At 46.4% G+C, this 17401-nt stretch overlaps 1 protein-coding gene across 2 annotated transcripts in view; it reads left to right on the plus strand.

Moving 5' to 3' along the window:
- The first annotated feature begins 1194 nt into the window (after positions 1 to 1194).
- The window catches only part of LOC137379605 (protein mono-ADP-ribosyltransferase PARP12-like), a 101842-nt gene continuing 85635 nt past the window's right edge, over positions 1195 to 17401 (plus strand). Inside the window, exons 1-2 of one of the 2 annotated variants that reach the window (XM_068050669.1) lie at positions 1195 to 1702; positions 15571 to 15703. In XM_068050669.1, the coding sequence (XP_067906770.1) occupies positions 1341 to 1702; positions 15571 to 15703 (495 nt within the window). In that variant the 5' untranslated portion in view covers positions 1195 to 1340. The remainder of the gene's footprint in view (positions 1703 to 15570; positions 15704 to 17401) is intronic. The other variant, XM_068050670.1, reaches the window with a different exon arrangement.

Genomic DNA, 17401 nt, shown 5'->3' on the forward strand with positions numbered 1-17401 from the left:
TTTACAGCCAATTAAGTACTTTCGAAGTGTAGTCACTGTTGAAATGTAGGACGCACCACAGATAATTTGCACACGGTTAGGTTTGACACTTTCTTTCTTTTGGGCCTCCTTATCTCGAGAGACAATGGATACGCGCCTGGAGGTGGTCAGTGGTTTGTGAAGCAGCGCCTGGAGTGGCTATAAAGGCCAATTCTGGAGTGACAGGCTCTTCCACAGGTGCTGCAGAGAAATTTGTTTGTTGGGGCTGTTGCACAGTTGGCTCTCCCCTTGCGCCTCTGTCTTTTTTCCTGCCAACTACTAAGTCTCCTCGACTCGCCACAATTTAGCCCTGTCTTTATGGCTGCCCGCCAGCTCTGGCGAATGCTGGCAACTGACTCCCACGACTTGTGATCAATGTCACACGATTTCATGTCGCGTTTGCAGACGTCTTTATAACGGAGACATGGACGGCCGGTGGGTCTGATACCAGTGGCGAGCTCGCTGTACGATGTGTCTTTGGGGATCCTGCCATCTTCCATGCGGCTCACATGGCCAAGCCATCTCAAGCGCCGCTGACTCAGTAGTGTGTATAAGCTGGGGGTGTTGGCCGCTTCAAGGACTTCTGTGTTGGAGATATAGTCCTGCCACCTGATGCCAAGTATTCTCCGAAGGCAGCGAAGATGGAATGAATTGAGACGTCGCTCTTGGCTGGCATACGTTGTCCAGTTTGACACACAGCAATGTAATAATGACTGGATAATCTATTTTATTGGTATTGATTGAGGGATGAATATTTGCCCTGAGAACTCGCCTGCCCTTCTTCAAATAATGTTGTGGGATCTTTTATAGGTAAGGCAGTTTATTCTGGGGATGTTTGCGAGAAATACCTTGGCTACACTCACTGCCCAGACTGGTATGAAGAATGGTAGTTTGGGCAAAATATGAAAGGGTTGTAAAGTGCTTTGGAATGTCCAGAGGTCATGAAACGCACTATGATAGCTGTATGCCACATTCTTTCCCCACATTGGAAGGAGCAATTCTTCTTTGGTCACTGATATCAAGGGAGGAAAGAAACTATAAAATGAACTTCGTCATCATGACTAAATCAACTTGTCACGATTGTGACATTAGTTCCAGTCATGTGATTGTTGTCATGTTATTTTGTTCTGGAGAACAAAACACATTAAGTTTCACTTTCATTTCTCAATTCCCAGCTCACACCTTAAGAAAGATTTTGTTACTGAGTTGCCAGAAGGTTAGAAGTCCACAGATGCTGACAGACCTGCTGAGTATTTCCAGCACTTGCTGTTTTTATTTCAGATTTCCAACATCCACAGCATTTTGCTTTTATTATAGAAGAAATGTCTCTGTCAAAGCTCCCTCAGAAAATCATCAAGATCCTCTGTTCTAATAATGGATCACTGTATTATGAGGAGCTCCGCAGAAAAATCTCCGAGAGTGATGCAGTGTCTGACCTGCATCTAACTATGACTTTGAGAAACCGCCAGCTTTTTACCATTGTCCAAGGATCGGGAAGTAAAATATCTGAATCTGAGCTGACGTCGGACAGTCGAATTATTGCCACCACTAGCATCAGGCTCTGTAAAGACTATCCAAGCAAGAAATGTCATGAATGTGGAAAACTTCACCTGTGCAGGTTTTTTATTTTTGGCAACTGCAAATACGAAGAAGAAAGGTACGCAAGTATACTCATAACACAAAGGTACTGAAACAATGTGTTGCACTAAGATAATGAAAATCTAAAGCCAAGAGGCAAAATTTAAACAACCATTTATAGAAAATGGCAGTGAGTAGCCTTTGTACTCTATTATTATTGTAAAGAATCTATTGTTTGTTCTGTACTTTGCACTTGTGCCTATAAGTTAATGCAGCAGGAGTACACCGGGAAGATCAGCAGCAAATCTTGCGCCACATAAGTGGGGTGAAGATCTTCCGATATTTTCTGAAGCCCCTTGATAGAACACTTGCAGTGCTGATTGATCTCTATGCTAGCAGCATGTAGGCCAGCCTAGTGAGGAGGGGGAATTTCCAGGGAACAGGGTTGCAACTCACGCTGGAGGCTTCCTGGAGATTTTCACATGTGACATTCTGATCACGTGCCATCTCTTTGTACATTTACTTTTGAAACTTGGGTTCTCTACAGTTCAGTATCTTTCAGGTCAGTAATTTGTGTGTGAGTTATTCCAGAAACTAGGAAAGCAGGCAAAGAGGGAAACTGAAGACGGGGGAGGGAATCACAGGGAGAAAGTAAAAGTGGGAGGTACTTTGATTCCACCTGCAATTAATAGTAACTAACTGATATTGCACCAAAGTCTAATAGTAACATTGGTACCACTCAGATTCTCCTCACAACCAATACAATCACTTACTGATAATCTATATGTAATTGATAGTAATATCTACATTGCTGAAAAGTTTTCCTTGGAGAAGAGAAGGCTGAGACGTGATTTGCTAAAAGTATTCAAAATCATGAGGGGTCTGGACAGAGTAGATAGTGAGAAACTGTTCCCACTCATGAAAGGATCAAGAATGAGGGGGCACAGTTTTAAGGTCATTGGCAACAGCAGCAATGGCGACATGAGAAAAAACTTTTTCACACAGCCAGTGGTTAAGGTTTGGAATAGAGGCCTGCTACCCGACCCGAACCCGATGGGACCCCACGACATGTGTCGGGTTCGGGTCGGGTTGGGCCCATCTTCCGGGGCGGTTTTCGGGCTCAAGTCGGGTAGGGCCGAGTCGGGTCAGGTCGGGCCAGACACACACGGTAAGTGCTCTGCTGGTAAGTATTAAAAATAAAAAAACTTACCTGAGCTGGGAGTCCAGGACGCAACTGAGTCTGCGCAGTGAGCGATTGACGTCACTATGACATCTCGCGCATGTGCTGCAGCTTTCTTGCAGGCTTGATGTCAGGAAGGAAAGTAAAGGGATGGTCGGGCTGGGCTCGGGTCGGGTCAAGTAGTGGCAGGTTCAGATCGGGTCGGCCTCGGGACAAAATTGGAGGGACTCGGGCTTGGGTCCACTGTGGTTCAGTTGGGTTCGGGTCATGTTCTTTTTCCTGACCTAAAGCAGGCCTCTAGTTTGGAATACACTTCCAGAGAGTGTGGTGGAGGCAGGTTCAATCGAGGCGTTCAAAGGGAAATTAGACTGTTACCAGAAAAGGAAAAATGTGCAGGATTACAGGGAGAAGACGGACTGGCGCTAAGTGAATTACTCATTTGGAGATCCAGTGCAGCCACAATAGGCTGAATGGCCTCCTTCTGTGAAGTTCTGGTACTAACATTTAAATAGAATAAGGGAAAGCAGTAATGGAGATGATAAGCTATACATATCACAGGACCTGATAGTTTCCACCTTATGGTATTCAAGGAAACGGGTGGGAAAATTGTGGAAGCACTAGTCATAATTTTCAAAAGCTCTCCAGATTTGATGTGCTGTTTGAATTGCAAAATTGCAAAATTTTTTTTTATTCATGAGATATGTGCATCGCTGGCACTACCAGCAATTTCTGCCCATCCCTAAATGTCATGTAAGAAAGGAGCAAGGGAGGACCCAGGGCTGTAGTTTTCTAGGCCCTTTAGAGATGCGTTCGGAGGCGAGGTTGGGGGGGGGTGGGCGGTGGCGGTGAATATCGGAAGGGAAGACATCGGAGCAGAAGCCCGATGTGTTCGCGTCGCTGCCAGATATTCCCAATGGCGGCCGACATGGTGGGAGGACATCGTGCATGGAAATGGCAGGAAGGTAATTTAGCCAATTAATTGGCCAATTGAGAGCGATTTTACGGGGGATTTTTAATTTTGCTAATGGCGCATGGGAACCACAGGCCTTTAGAGCCTCACCCAGTAAAAGGAGACAGTGAGTAAGCAGGTGCTTAGTGCTGGCTTTCTCCAGCTGCCATCGAGAGAGCCAGCATGGCCTGCCATTGAGGATGGAGCAGTGTAGGAACTGGGAAACAAAGGCAAGAAGGGTGGAAAAGGTGCCAGCACTGCGGAGTCATGTCAGCAAAGTTCCACCTGGGCATTATAACTTAAACACAGCAGGGTAAGTTAAAGCAGAGAAAGAAAGCTTATGACAATCACAAAAATCTTAATACTTTAGAAAACCTAGAGGAGTATAGAAAGTGCAGGGGTGAAGTAAAAAAGGAAATTAGAAAAGCAAAGAGAGGACATGGAAAAGTATTGGCAGGTAAAATCAAAGAAAACCCAAAGTTGTTTTATCAGTACATTAAGAGCAAGAGGATAACTATGGAAAGGGTAGGGCCTATCAGAGATGCACAAGGGAACTTATGTGTGGATGCAGAAGATGTGGCAGTGTTCTTAATGAGCTTTTTGTATCTGTCTTCACAAAGGAGAGGGTTGACATAGACATTGTAGTTAAAGAGGAGGAGTGTGAAATATTAGATACGATAAGCATAATGAAAGAGGAAGTACTAGAGGGTCTGACATCCTTGAAAGTGGATAAATCACCAGGGCCGGATGGATTGCATCCCAGGTTGTTAAAGGAAGCCAGGGAGGAAATAGCGGATGCTCTGAGGATCATCTTCAAATCCTCACTAGATACAGGAGAGGTACCAGATGATTGGAAATCTCCGAACATTGTACCATTGTTTAAAAAGGGTGCGCGGGATAGGCCAAATAATTATAGGCCGGTCAGTCTGACCTCGGTGGTGGGTAAATCATTCGAATCATTTCTGAGGGACAGGATAAACTGCCACTTAGAAAGGCACAGATTAATCAGAGATAGTCAACATGGATTTGTTAAGGGAAGGTCACGTCTTACTAACATAATTGAGTTTTTGTGGAAGTAACAAGAAGGATTGATGAGGGTAGTGCAGTGGATGTGGTCTACATGGATTTTAGTAAAGCATTTGAAAAGGTCCCACATGGCAGACTGGTCAGTAAAATGAAAGCCCATGGGATACAGGAGAATGTGGCAGGTTGGATCCAGAATTGGCTCAGTGACAGGAAACAAAGGGTAGTAGTCTACGGAAGTTTTTGTGAATGGAAAGCTGTTTCTATTGGTGTTCCACAGGGCTCAGTGTTGGATCCCTTGCTGTTTGTGGTGTATATTAATGATTTGGACTTAAATGTGGGAGGCATGATTGGGAAATTTGCTGATGACACAAAAATTGGCCATGTAGATAGCTCTAGACTCCAGAATGATATCAATGGTTTGGTTGAGTGGGCGGAAAAGTGGCAAATGGAATTCAATCCAGATAGGTGTGAGGTAATGCATTTGGGGAGGGCAAATAAAGTGAGGGAATACACAATAAATGGGAAGATATTGAGAGGGGTAGAAGAAGTGAGAGATCTTGGAGTGCATGTCCACAGGTCCCTAAAGGTGGCAGAACAGGTAGACAGAGTGGTGAAGAAGGCATATGGAATTCTTTCCTTTATTGGCCAAGGTTATAGAATACAAAAACAGGGATGTAATGCTGGAACTGAAGAAAACGCTGGTTAGACCACAGTTGGAGTATTGCGTACAGTTCTGGTCACCACATTACAGGAAGAACATAATTGCTCTGGAGAGAGTACGGAGGAGATTTACAAGAATGTTGCCAGGGCTCGAAAGTTCCAGCTATGAGGAAAGATTGGATAGGCTAGGGTTATTTTCTTTAGAACAGAGGAGGCTGAGGGGTTACTTAATTGAGGTGCACAAATTGTGAGGGGCCTAGATAGGGTAGACAGGAAGGACCTGTTTCCCCTGGCAGAGAGGTCAATTACCAGGGGACACAGATTTAACGTGATTGGTAGAAGGATTAGAGGGGACATGAGGAAAAACCTTTTCACCCAGAGGGTAGTGGGTGTCTGGAATTCACTACAAGGAACGGTGGTGGAGGCAGAAACCCGCAATTCTTTTAAAAAGGTACCTGGACATGTACCTGAAGTGCTGTAACCAGCAAGACTATGGACCAGGGGTGCTGGAAGATGGGCTTAGATTGGGCAGCTAGTTTTCTCATATGGCACAGACAAGACGAGCTGAATGGCCACCTTCTGTGCTGTAATTTTTTATGGTTCTTCTATGGTTCTATGGTTAACAGGCTTTAGAAACTGAGAGAGGCCACCTGCCATGGGCCTCATTCACCCAAGATTTGGGGCCCCCGTTGAGGAGGAGTAGCAGAGAAGGAGGGAGGTCCAGCTACAGGCGGTTGGAGATCAGTCAACAGGGTCAACAGAAGGGCCTGCCTTGTGGTAGGGACATAGGAGAAGGGCACAGAGGGACCTGCCACCAACCTCCTGTGTGCCCAAGAGGCTAGCCTCCAGAGAGAGTCAACCATCCGAGGCTCAGCTACCTACAAGTGTCCAAGCGGTGGCGTCCCCAAAGACTGCGCCTCTCCAGGAAGGTTGTCACTGATCTGTGTGCCATGCTGGAGGATGAGCTGAGCTCCATGGGAGGTGGTGGACACCCAATACCAGTGGTGCCAAAGGTCACCGTGGTGCTGAACTTCTAAGCCTCCGGATCTTTCAAGGGATCCACTGGAAATATGTGCGGTGTCTCACAGTTCATGGCACATCCTGCATCAAGGTGGTGACCTATTCAAGAGGGCCAGCAAGTATGTGCATTTCCACACGAATCTGGACAGTGAAGGTGGGAGATCCATTGGGTTCGGGACCATCGCTGGATTCCCCTAGGTGCAGGGTGTGATCGACTGCACACATGTGGTTATTAAGGCTCCCACAGACCAGCCTGTGGTCTTCATTAACAAGAAGTCTTCTATTCCACCAATGTCCATCTGGACTGTGATCACTGCAGATGGATCCTGCAGGTGTGTGCATGATTCCCAGGAAGCAGCCACAGTGCCTACATACTTCAGCAGTCCCATGTGCCACAGCTTTTCTGGCCCCCTGTGCAACTTCAGGGATGGCTACTTGGTGACAAGGGCTACCCACTGTGTGCATGGCTACTAACGTCTGTGAGGAGCCCACGCTTGGATGCACAGATGCGGTGCAGCACGGGGCAAACCAAGCAACCTTTGAGCAGGCCATAGGGATTCTGAAGTTGTGATTCAGGTGGCTAGCTCAATCTGGTGGATCCCTTCAGTCTGCCACAGTAAGGGTCTCACGTATTGTGGTGGTCTGCTGTGCACTGTACAACCTGGTGCTGCAGTAGAGGGAGGGGGAGGCATTGAACAATGAAGATCTTGTGGATCGCGATGCCTCCTCTAATGATGAGGATGTGGAGGAGGCTGCTGACCAGGCAATGCATGATGAAGGACCCCTGGGACCATAGGCAAGGCGCAATGAGATATGCACAAAGGAGTGTCAGGACGCACTAATACACAGACATTTCATATGATCCTTACCAAGAACACGTTGCCTTTGTGCAGCCCTGATGTTGCCCCCTTCATTTACCATTCCAGTGCCCTGCACCCAATTGCACAGTGACAGGAGTGAAGCGTCGACTGAACGCAGTCTGGTCCCTCACAGCCAGCCCCTTGAGGGAGACACGGTGTAACTGAAGTCCCAAGGGACAGCATAAATGGAAGGAGATGTAGCACCAATGCATTAATCCTTTATTAAATGAGACAACACACGTGAGGCTTCACAGTTTAATACTCTATTCACCTGTGAACCCCAAGTGCAGCTAGGTGTGCTTCTTAAATTTCTTATGTCTCCTCTTACATAGTACTCCCCCTGCCCTTGCAGGAGGAAGCAGGCTGCCGACCTTGCTGTCCATGGCTTGGGATGATCTTGGCAGTCATCCTCTGGTTCCCTGAGGCCTGGAGGTGCAGGAACCTTCTCTGTTGTTGCGGCTACTTGAAGCACTGGTGTCACTGGCAGAGGGGCTGAGGAGCTGCTGCCCACACCAGGAGCGTCCCGAGAGGAGCCCCAGATGCAGAAGGCTGCCACTCCTTCTCCTGCTGACCGGAAAAGTGCGAGGACCTGACAGAGACTCCAGGCACCTAGCTCCTGGCTCGCTGGCCATTGCTGCACAGAGCTCATGGATGAGAAGGTGGCATTTAGGTCCGCTTGCATCTACAGCATCCAATGAGTGGTCTGCTGGATCTGGCTTTCTGAGGGCTGCGAGTCGCTTGATGGAGGAAGCCAAGCATGCACCCATCAGTAACATAGCAGCGTTCAAGGCCTGGATGGGCTCCATCATCTACGCTTGGGTGCGCATAGCTTATGGGAGCCCCATCAGATTTTCCCTTACCTCATGCTGCAGCTCCAGCAGTTGCCATGTTGCCGAGAATTCCAGAGGCATGTCATCGGCCTGGGGCTCAGCATTGCCCTGGTCTCCAACAGTCCTCCAACTGTCAGTGGCTTCGGCTGTCACAGCCTATATCAGCTGCCCAGGCACATCTGTGATGTGCTCTCCAGCTTGTGTCCCTGAGTCTAAGCCCAAAAGGATACCCACCGATGTGAGAGTATCTGTGCAGGTGGATAGTTTGGGGGAATGAAGTGTTAGTGCATTCTCTGAGGCTCCCTCCTCCTCCTTAGAGGGGGTAGCTGTCTCCTGGTCACTCCAGCTCTCTGTTCTTTGACCTGGCCTGCATGAGAGAAAAGAAAGATTAAAGGGTTATGTGCTTCCCATTGCATCCTTCTAACTGCTCCTAGTGTTGTGCTGCATGCGTCAGTGTTGGACACAAGCACCATATCTCATGTGCACCGGGGCTCTGTTGTGCCTTTGCACTCGGCCACTCATTCTCTTGGGTTTGCAGCCCTATCTTGCCATCAGTAATGGAATGGCTGCCATAATGCCCTGCTAGTTCTAACACCTCTTTCTCCACAGGGGTTAGGATGGCCAGGAATGGACTGTCTTCTCCTACAAGCAGAAAGATGAACACTGTTAATCTCTCCATGAAGACTAGATCAACGCCTATGTTGGTGGCAGCCCAGTGATCCATGAAGGGGCACACTAATGCCTCCTGCACGCAGCCACTCTCGAGGTACTTTATGGGGGTCACCAATGAAAGGCAGGCACTTCTCACTGAGATGCAGCCATGCCTCTGACAGAATATGCTGCTGCCTGACCCCAATACCACTGATTGCGTGGCCACTCCCTCTCCACCAAATGCACCCTCTTGCATTGCCACATATAAAGCCCAAAGGGAAAAGAGGTATGGAGTTTTCACCTTGGTGGACCGTATAAGGATTGACTCACTTGTGGCACTGCATGCAGGTTCTGGGGGTGTTGACCTCCTCTGCAATCTCTGTCCAGGCTTGCTTGGTGAGTCAGGCTGGTCTCCTCCTCCCGTCCCCGGGGAGGAGGACCTCTCAGTTTGCCTTTGCTGGCTGGAGGAAAGCTTGTAGGGAGGCATCGCTGATCCATGGAGCCACCCGGGGTTTTCCTTCTGCCATTCTTGTTGCTGCTTTCCTTCCTCTCTCAAGGCTTCCAGGCAGTCCCCATTACATGCAGTGCTGGCAGCCCTTTAAATATGGCGCTAGCACCTGCTGTGATATCACCTGACGTCGCCTCTCAGCCCATCTCCGCTCACTCAATGGACGGCCCCTGTACCTCCCGACTGTTAATTGGCTGGCTGTTGGAAGATTGCATGCGGCTGGCTGATCCCTGCCCAAGTGGAAGTGACTCCCGCTTCCAGTCCCGACACCAGGATTTGCAGCCTCGCCCCAAAATTCAGCTCCAGGAAACTACAGACCTGTCCGTTTAATGTCAGTTCTGGGGAATTTACTGGAATCTATCATCAGTGATAGAGTGGCTGGGCATTTGAAAAATGTATGTGTTGATCTATGAGAGCATGGATTTGTGAAGAGTAGATGATGTCTTACTAATGGAGCTGAATGTTTTGAAGAGGTCACGAATATGGTGGACAGGTGAGCATCTATGTTTTAGGGAATGATTTATAAATTATTCCACAAGAAAATGGGCTTAAAGAACAAAGAACAGTACAGTACAGGAACAGGCCATTTGGCCCTCCAAGCTTGCACCGGTCTTGATGCCTGCCTAAACTAAAACCTTCTGCACTTCCGGGGACCGTATCCCTCTATTCCCATCCTATTCATGTATTTGTCAAGATGCCTCTTAAACGTCATTATCGTACCTGCTTCCACCATCTTCCCAGGCAGCAAGTTCCAGGCACTCACCACCCTCCGTGTAAAGAACTTGCCGCGCACATCCCCTCTAAACTTTGCCCCTCTCACCTTAAACCTATGTACCCTAGTAACTGACTCTTCCACCCTGGGAAAAAGCTTCTGATTATCCACTCTGTCCATGCCGCTTATAACTTGGGATTGGCTTTCATATGAATTAAGCTTATAATGATCACTATAATAACCAATGACCACACGTATGCAATGATAACTATTGGCATTAATAATTATAAATATACGAGAGACACAATAAAACACAATGAAAGGAATTCACTGGTTTTGAGCTTGAGGGGTTTGGCTGGCCCAGATCCCACAGGCTATCTGATCATACTGTCTTCACAAAGTTTTTGACTGGAGACCTCCTGACTCCCTTTGGATAGATGACATCTCTCCTCCTCTCCACCTGCTCCACCAAGGCCTCCAGTGTCATGTTGAATCATCTTAGAAATTGCTCTCTGCCATGTTGTGCCATCATTGAGTGTTCCTGAGGTCAAAATTGCTTCTAGAACATCCTCTAGCACCTGCCCAGTCAGAATGCACCTCCCCTTTAAGAGATGCAAGCTAGCCTTAAGCTGTGCTAGTCTCTCATGATTTTGCACCCCGCCTGCTTAGGCCTGCATACACTCAACAGTTTGCTTAGCCCTGGCTGCATGTTAGAATCATTTAAATTAGCAGGCAGCATGAAATTTGTGTGCTGCTTGCATCAGAAGCAATAGACATGGGGTAACCCTAAATCGTGGTTGCCGTGCCTGTTTTCGGGCCCTGTCCAAGTTCACAGTCAAAGTCTCTGTCTGGCAAATTCTAATTTCACTGGAAATGTAACTGACATTTCCAGCCTTCCAACAAATTCACCTAAAAGAAAGTTAATATAAAGGTTTAACTGTTTTCTTACATACAGATGTTGTCTATATGGACTTCCAGCAGGCATTTGATAAGGGTCCACACAAGCGATAATTAACAAAAATGAGGCAGAATTCAAGGTAATCTTGCAACATGGCTCAGTAGCTGGTTGGGAGATAGAAACTAGAGAGTGGGACAAAGGAAATGTACTTTGTAAAGGGATGGATCTCTGTGGTGGGTGGGGTGGGAAGATGATGTCACTGAGTCCAAGGTTTCTCTATGGCAGAAACCAGTGACATCACAGAATGGGTGGGGGTGGTGCAGGAAAAAGGGTGGGTCTACAATGAAGTTGTGTTGTTAGCCACAGTGCTACTTCGGCAGTATCATAGCACAGCCACTGCTGTGCCTGAAAAGGTCCCCTGCCTTTCCTGTAGTGATCATCTGTTTATTATGTGGCAAATCATCTTAGCTTTATGTTACAGAAAGCCAGAGTTGTTGGCAAAGACCATGGGAGGAGTGGTGACTGCTTTTCTGACCTGAGGTAATACTGAGGGTGATGAGCCAAAGGTGGGTTGCCATCTTAGGCTGAGAAGGGCACTCTCCTCAAAGGCAGCTGACAGGTGGTGGAGCAGATCATTGTGGTACCTATATTCAGGAGGTCAGTAATCCAAAAGTTTAACACCTTTAAAAAAAAAATTGCCAAGATAAGGATCTGTTTGCCTAAATTATCTCCTTCTGCAGTTCTGGGATGGCGACACAGGAACACACATTTTCACTTCATCCTCACATGAGATTTTTGCTTACCTTTTTGGTCTGTTTGACATTATTCGTGACCCTACGCTATCCATATTCATGCTTAAACACAGCTTTCACGTCCCAGATAAATATTTCAACAATGCTGGGGTTCATGCGTGTTTTCGCATTGTTGTTTTGGCAGGCACAGTGACCAGTTGCATAGCTAAGTAAATGCCAGCATTTCAACACTATGATTGCTGGGAAAAGAAGCACATAAGCAGAGGAAGGGACTAACAAGTTCTCAGGGCACACACAACCTGGAACTCTGAACCTCTCTGGAAGAAGGAACACAGGAATTTCTCGGGTGCTACTCCATTAAGGCCATTTCAGAAAAGCATACATGCATCACCAGCCTGCTATTCCTTATTGTTGCTCTTTCTCTCATCTTATGAACTTTTCACACACTTGGGCCTTCTGTCAGTTATTTAGAGAGCTAGCAGAACCCATGGTGTAATAGCATGGCTTAGTGAAATGTATTACAAAGGAATGCCTTGCTGATAAGGGCTACTGATTTTTTTAATTTTTTCATTCAAGCGATTTGGGCATCACTGGCTAGGCCAGAATTTATTGCCCATCCATAATTACCCTTAAGAAGGTGGTGGTGAGCTGCCTTTTTGATCCGCTGCAGTCCATGTGATGAAGGTACACCTGCAATGTTGTTAGGGAGGGAGTTCCAGGATTTAGACCCAATGACAATAAAGGAATGGTGATATTGGTAATATATTTCCAAATCAGGATGGTGTGTGACTTGGAGGGGAACTTTCAGTTGGTGGTGTTCCCATGCAGAGGCTTCCCTTGTTCTAGGTGGTAGAGGTCATGGGTTTGGGAGGTGCTATTGAAAGAGTCTTTGAAAATTGCTGTTGTGCATCTTGTATATGGTACACACTGCAACCATGGTGTGCCAGTGATGGAGGACTGAATGTTGAAGGCGGTGGATGGGGTACAGATCAAGCGGGCTGCTTTGTCCTGGATGGTGTTGAGCTTCTGGGGTGTTATAGGTGCTGTATCCATCCAGGCAAGCAGAGAATATTCCATCACACTCCTTAGTCTGCCTTGTAGTTGGGGGAAAGGTTCTGAGGAGTCAGGAGGTGAGTCACTTACAACAGACTGCCTAGCCTCTGACCAACTCTTGTAGTTACACTATTTAAGTGACTGGTCCAGTTAAGTTTCTGGCCAATAGCGACACCCAGGATGTTGATGGTAGAGAAATTCAACCATGGTAATGCCATTGAATATCAAAGGGGGTTTCAACTATCCCTTGTTGGAGGTGGTCATTGTTTGGCTGTTGTGTGGTGTGAATGTCACTTGCCAGTTAGGCCTAGGAAACTGCCTGAAGCAACCCATGTAGTGTTGCCTTGGGACTGAGATGATTGGCCTCCAATAACCACAATCATCATCTTTTGTGCTGGGTATGACTGCAGCCGGTGAACAGTTTTCCCCTTGATCCCCATTGACTTCAGTTTTGCTAGGGCTCCTGGTGCTACACTTGGTTAAGTGCTGCCTTGATGTCAAGGGCAGTCACTCTCACCTCCCTCTAGAATTTAGCTGTTTTGTCCATGTTTGGACCAAGGCTGCAATGATGTCTGGAGCTGAGTGGTCCTGGCGGAATCCAAACTGAGCATTGGTGAGCAGGTTATTGGTAAATAAGTGTTGCTTGAAAGCACTGTCATGGCATCTTCTGTCGCTTTGCTGATGATTGAAAGTAGACTGATGGGGCAGTAATTAGCTGGATTGGATTTGTCCTGCCTTTTGTGACAGGACATAACTGGGCAATTTTCCACTTTGGCAGATAGATGCCAGTGTTGTAGTTGTACTGGAACAGCTTGGCTAGAGGTGCGACTAGTTCTTGAACACGCGTCACTTAAGCACTATAGCTGGGTGGTTGTCGGGGCCATAATCTTTGCTGTGTCTGGTGCGCTCAACCATTTCTTGATATCACTTGGAATGAATTGAAATGGCTGAAGACCAGCATCTATGATGGTGGGGACCTCAGGAGGAGGTCAAAATTGATTATCCATTTGTTACTTCTGGCGGAAGGTGGTTCAAATACTTCAGCCTTGTCTTTTGCACTCATGTTCTGTGTTCCACCATCATTGAGCATGAGAATGTTCAGTAAAGGCCTGCTGCCCAACCCGAACCCGACGGTATGTGTCGGGTTCGGGTTGGGTCGGGCCCCTCTTCCGGATCTGGCTTTTGGACTTGGGTCGGGCCGGACACACACGGTAAGTGCTCTGCTGGTAAGTATTGAAATTAAAAAACTTACCTGAGCTGGGAGTCCGGGACGAAACTGTGTCTGCACAGTGAGCGAGTGATGTCACTATGACGTCATCACTCATGCGCTGCAGTTTCCTGGAGGTTCCGAGTCGAAAGGTAAGTAAAGGGATGGTTGAGTCAGGCTTGGGTCGGTCCGGACTTGGGGCAAAATCGGAGGGACTCGGGTCGGACTCGGGTCCGCTGTGGTTCAGTCTGGTTCGGGCTCGGGTTCTTTTTCCCAACCTGAGCAGGCCTTTAATGTTCATGAATTCGTTAGTTGTTTAATTGCCACCACCAGTCATAGCAGGATGTGACAGGTCTGCAGAGCTTTGATCAGATCAGTTGTGACGAAAGGTGACCGACCTGAAACCTTAGCTCTGTTTCTTGCTCCACAGATGATGCCAGACCTACTCAGCATTTTCAGCATTTCCTGGTTTTATTTCAGATTTCTAACATCTGCGGTATTTTGCTTTTGATCAGTTCCGTTGTTTGTGGGATCACTTATCTCTATCCATGCCATCCTGTCTTCACTGTTTACCGTACGTGTAGCCCTATCTTGCAGCTTCACCAGTGGATTGCAGGGTCTGAGGCTGTGGGGGGTATTTGACGCACATCAAACTGTGTGGTGCACTCCAACTGCAGCAAGCATCAGGATATCCAGTCCAGTGGAATCAAATGTAGGAACAGAATTAAAGCAAAGAGCTTTGGCTGGAGTGCGTAAGTGAGGATGAGCACGTGGAGTTGGCAGTAGAGGAACAGGAAAGGGTTGGCTGTAGGGGTAATGCCAGACTTCCCTCAAATGCTGCATGGTGGGCATTGGTGATATCCAGGACCTAACTCACAAAAAATCCAACTTTCTGAGCATGGTCCATTTATTGAAATATTTGAGACTGTGCAAAACGTTTAGCCAAGTATGACAGCTAGTATGAAAGAGATCATTACTCACATGTATGCCTGCTTCACAGAATTGCAGTCTATTTTGGAGCATGTGACACCTCCAGTGACAACTGCAGTGATTTTCCTCCCTTTGCGAATGTGCTTAGAACCTCTGTTAATTATCTGAGGAAGACCATATCACATGTGACGGAGACCTTGGTACCCAATATCCATGATTTAGTTCTGAGAGTTTGCCATTCTGGGAAATCGTCAGTCTTAATGTGAGGCTTCAGCGTCACCCCAGTGCCACTTTGTGGTGTGCCCCAGGTGGATGGCAGAACATGCCGAGCGATGGTCCAGGAATAGGGGCATGGCAGGAGTTAGCAGATATAAGGAAGCTATTTCTCCATTGCATCCAGCCACCCCACACAAACGCAGTTAGGCAATGTTAGAGAGGTGGAAATAGGCAGTCTTACTGATCATGTGGATATGTGATTGGAAGCCATATTCTATATTCTCCGCCCCTTGAGGCAGGCTGCTTGGTACAGCAATAAGAATAGAAAGAATACTGCAGTGTGTTCACCAGAGATATACTACCTGGAATAAAGGAGCAGGCGGCAAACTTATACTGCCTCAGTTCTAGAAGGATTCTCATCGGAAAGAAAATCTAGGCATAGTCTGTTGATAAGGAAGTGATATAAAAGTCCAGTCCAAGCTCTTTTTCCCTGAAACAGTTGTTTTTTATTCCTTTCAACAGTACTTGCAAATATTCCCATGACATTCATAACTCTCACAACTGGAGAATCATCCGCCTTAACCAGCTCCAAGAACTGAACATGAATGAAATGCGTTTCCTCTTGCTTCAGAACGATCCATCATTGCTGCCTGAGGTTTGTTTTCTAAATTCTTCCTATCCTTGATCAATGGAACAATTGATGGCTGGTAAAAAAAAAATATATATATATATATATATATATATACTGTTACAACCTCAGTAGAGATCACTAACTTTAAAACAAGAGATATGAATTTCCCAGTGACCGATTAAAGAATTGCACAAGATTTCATGTTTTAAGACTTTTAGTATAACAACTTAACTCAAAATCAACATTAACTAAACAGTATTAGTAGGTAGTTAATATACTAAATTACAGAGAAATGTATTTCCCATTAACTTATTAACACACCTGAAAACCCCACACCACATTTATACACTACACAGTGTTCTCAGCAAAAAAGGTATCCTTGCATGTAAAAGAGGATATAACTAGCAGAGTTGATGAGGGGGAGCCAGTGGATGTGGTATATTTGGACTTTCAGAAGGCTTTCGACAAAGTCCCACATAAGAGATTAGCATGTAAAATTAAAGAGCATGGGATTGGGGGTAGTGTATTGCGATAGATAGAAAATTGGTTGGCAGACAGGAAGCAAAGAGTAGGGATAAATGGGTCTTTTTCCGAATGGCAGGCGGTGACTAGTGGGGTACCACGGGGATCGGTGCTAGGAACCCAGCTGTTCACAATATGCATTAATGATTTAGATGAGGGAACTAAATGTAATATCTCCAAATTTGCAGATGACACAAAACTGGGTGGGAGGGTGAGTTGTGAGGAGGATGCAGAGAGGCTTCAGGGTGATTTGGACAAGTTGAGTGAGTGGGCTAATGCATGGCAGATGCACTATAACATGGGAAGATAGGAACAGGAGTAGGCCATTCAGCCCCTCGAGCCTGTCCCGCCATTCAATGAGATCATGGCTAATCCGTGGCCTAACTCCATATACCTACCTTTGGCCCATATCCCTGAATATCTTTGCTTAACAAAATCTATCTGTCTCAGATTTAAAATTAACAACTGTTCTAGCTTCAACTGCTGTTTGTGGGAGAGAGTTCCAAACCTCTACCAAGCTTTGCATGAAGAAGTGCTTCCTAACATCTCTCCTGAATTGTCTGGTCCTAATTTTTAGACTATGCCCCCTAGTTTTAGAATCTCCAACCAGTGGAAATAGTTTATCTTTATCTAGCCTATCTTTTCCTGTTACTATCTTGAAGACTTCGATCAGATCACCCCTTAACTTTCTAAATTCTAGCGAAAACAGGCCTAATTTGTGTAATCTCTCCTCGTAACTTAACCCCTGTAGTCCAGGTATCATTCTTGTAAACCTACGTTGCGCTCCCTCCAAGGCCAGTATATCCTTCCTAAGGTGTGATTCCCAGAACTGCTCACAGTACTCCAAGTGGGGTCTAACCAGGGTTTTGTACAGCTGCAGCATAATCTCTGTGTTTTTATACTCCAGTCCTCTAGATATAAAGGCTAGCATTCCATTAGCCTTTTTGATTATTTTCTGCACTTGCTTGTGGCATTTTAAAGATCTATGCACCTGAAACCCCAAGTCTCTTTGGACATCCACTGTACTTAACCTCTTCCCATTTAGAAAGTACCCTGCTCTATCCGTTTTTGGTCCAAAATGGATAATCTCACACTTGCCCACATTGAAATCCATCTGCCACAGTTTTGCCCAATCACCTAGTCTGTCAATGTCTCTTTGCAATTTTATGCTATCATCTAGACTGTCCACAATGCCGGCTA

This window comes from Heterodontus francisci, chromosome 18, assembly GCF_036365525.1.
Source record: "Heterodontus francisci isolate sHetFra1 chromosome 18, sHetFra1.hap1, whole genome shotgun sequence".
NCBI classification, from domain to species: domain Eukaryota; kingdom Metazoa; phylum Chordata; class Chondrichthyes; order Heterodontiformes; family Heterodontidae; genus Heterodontus; species Heterodontus francisci.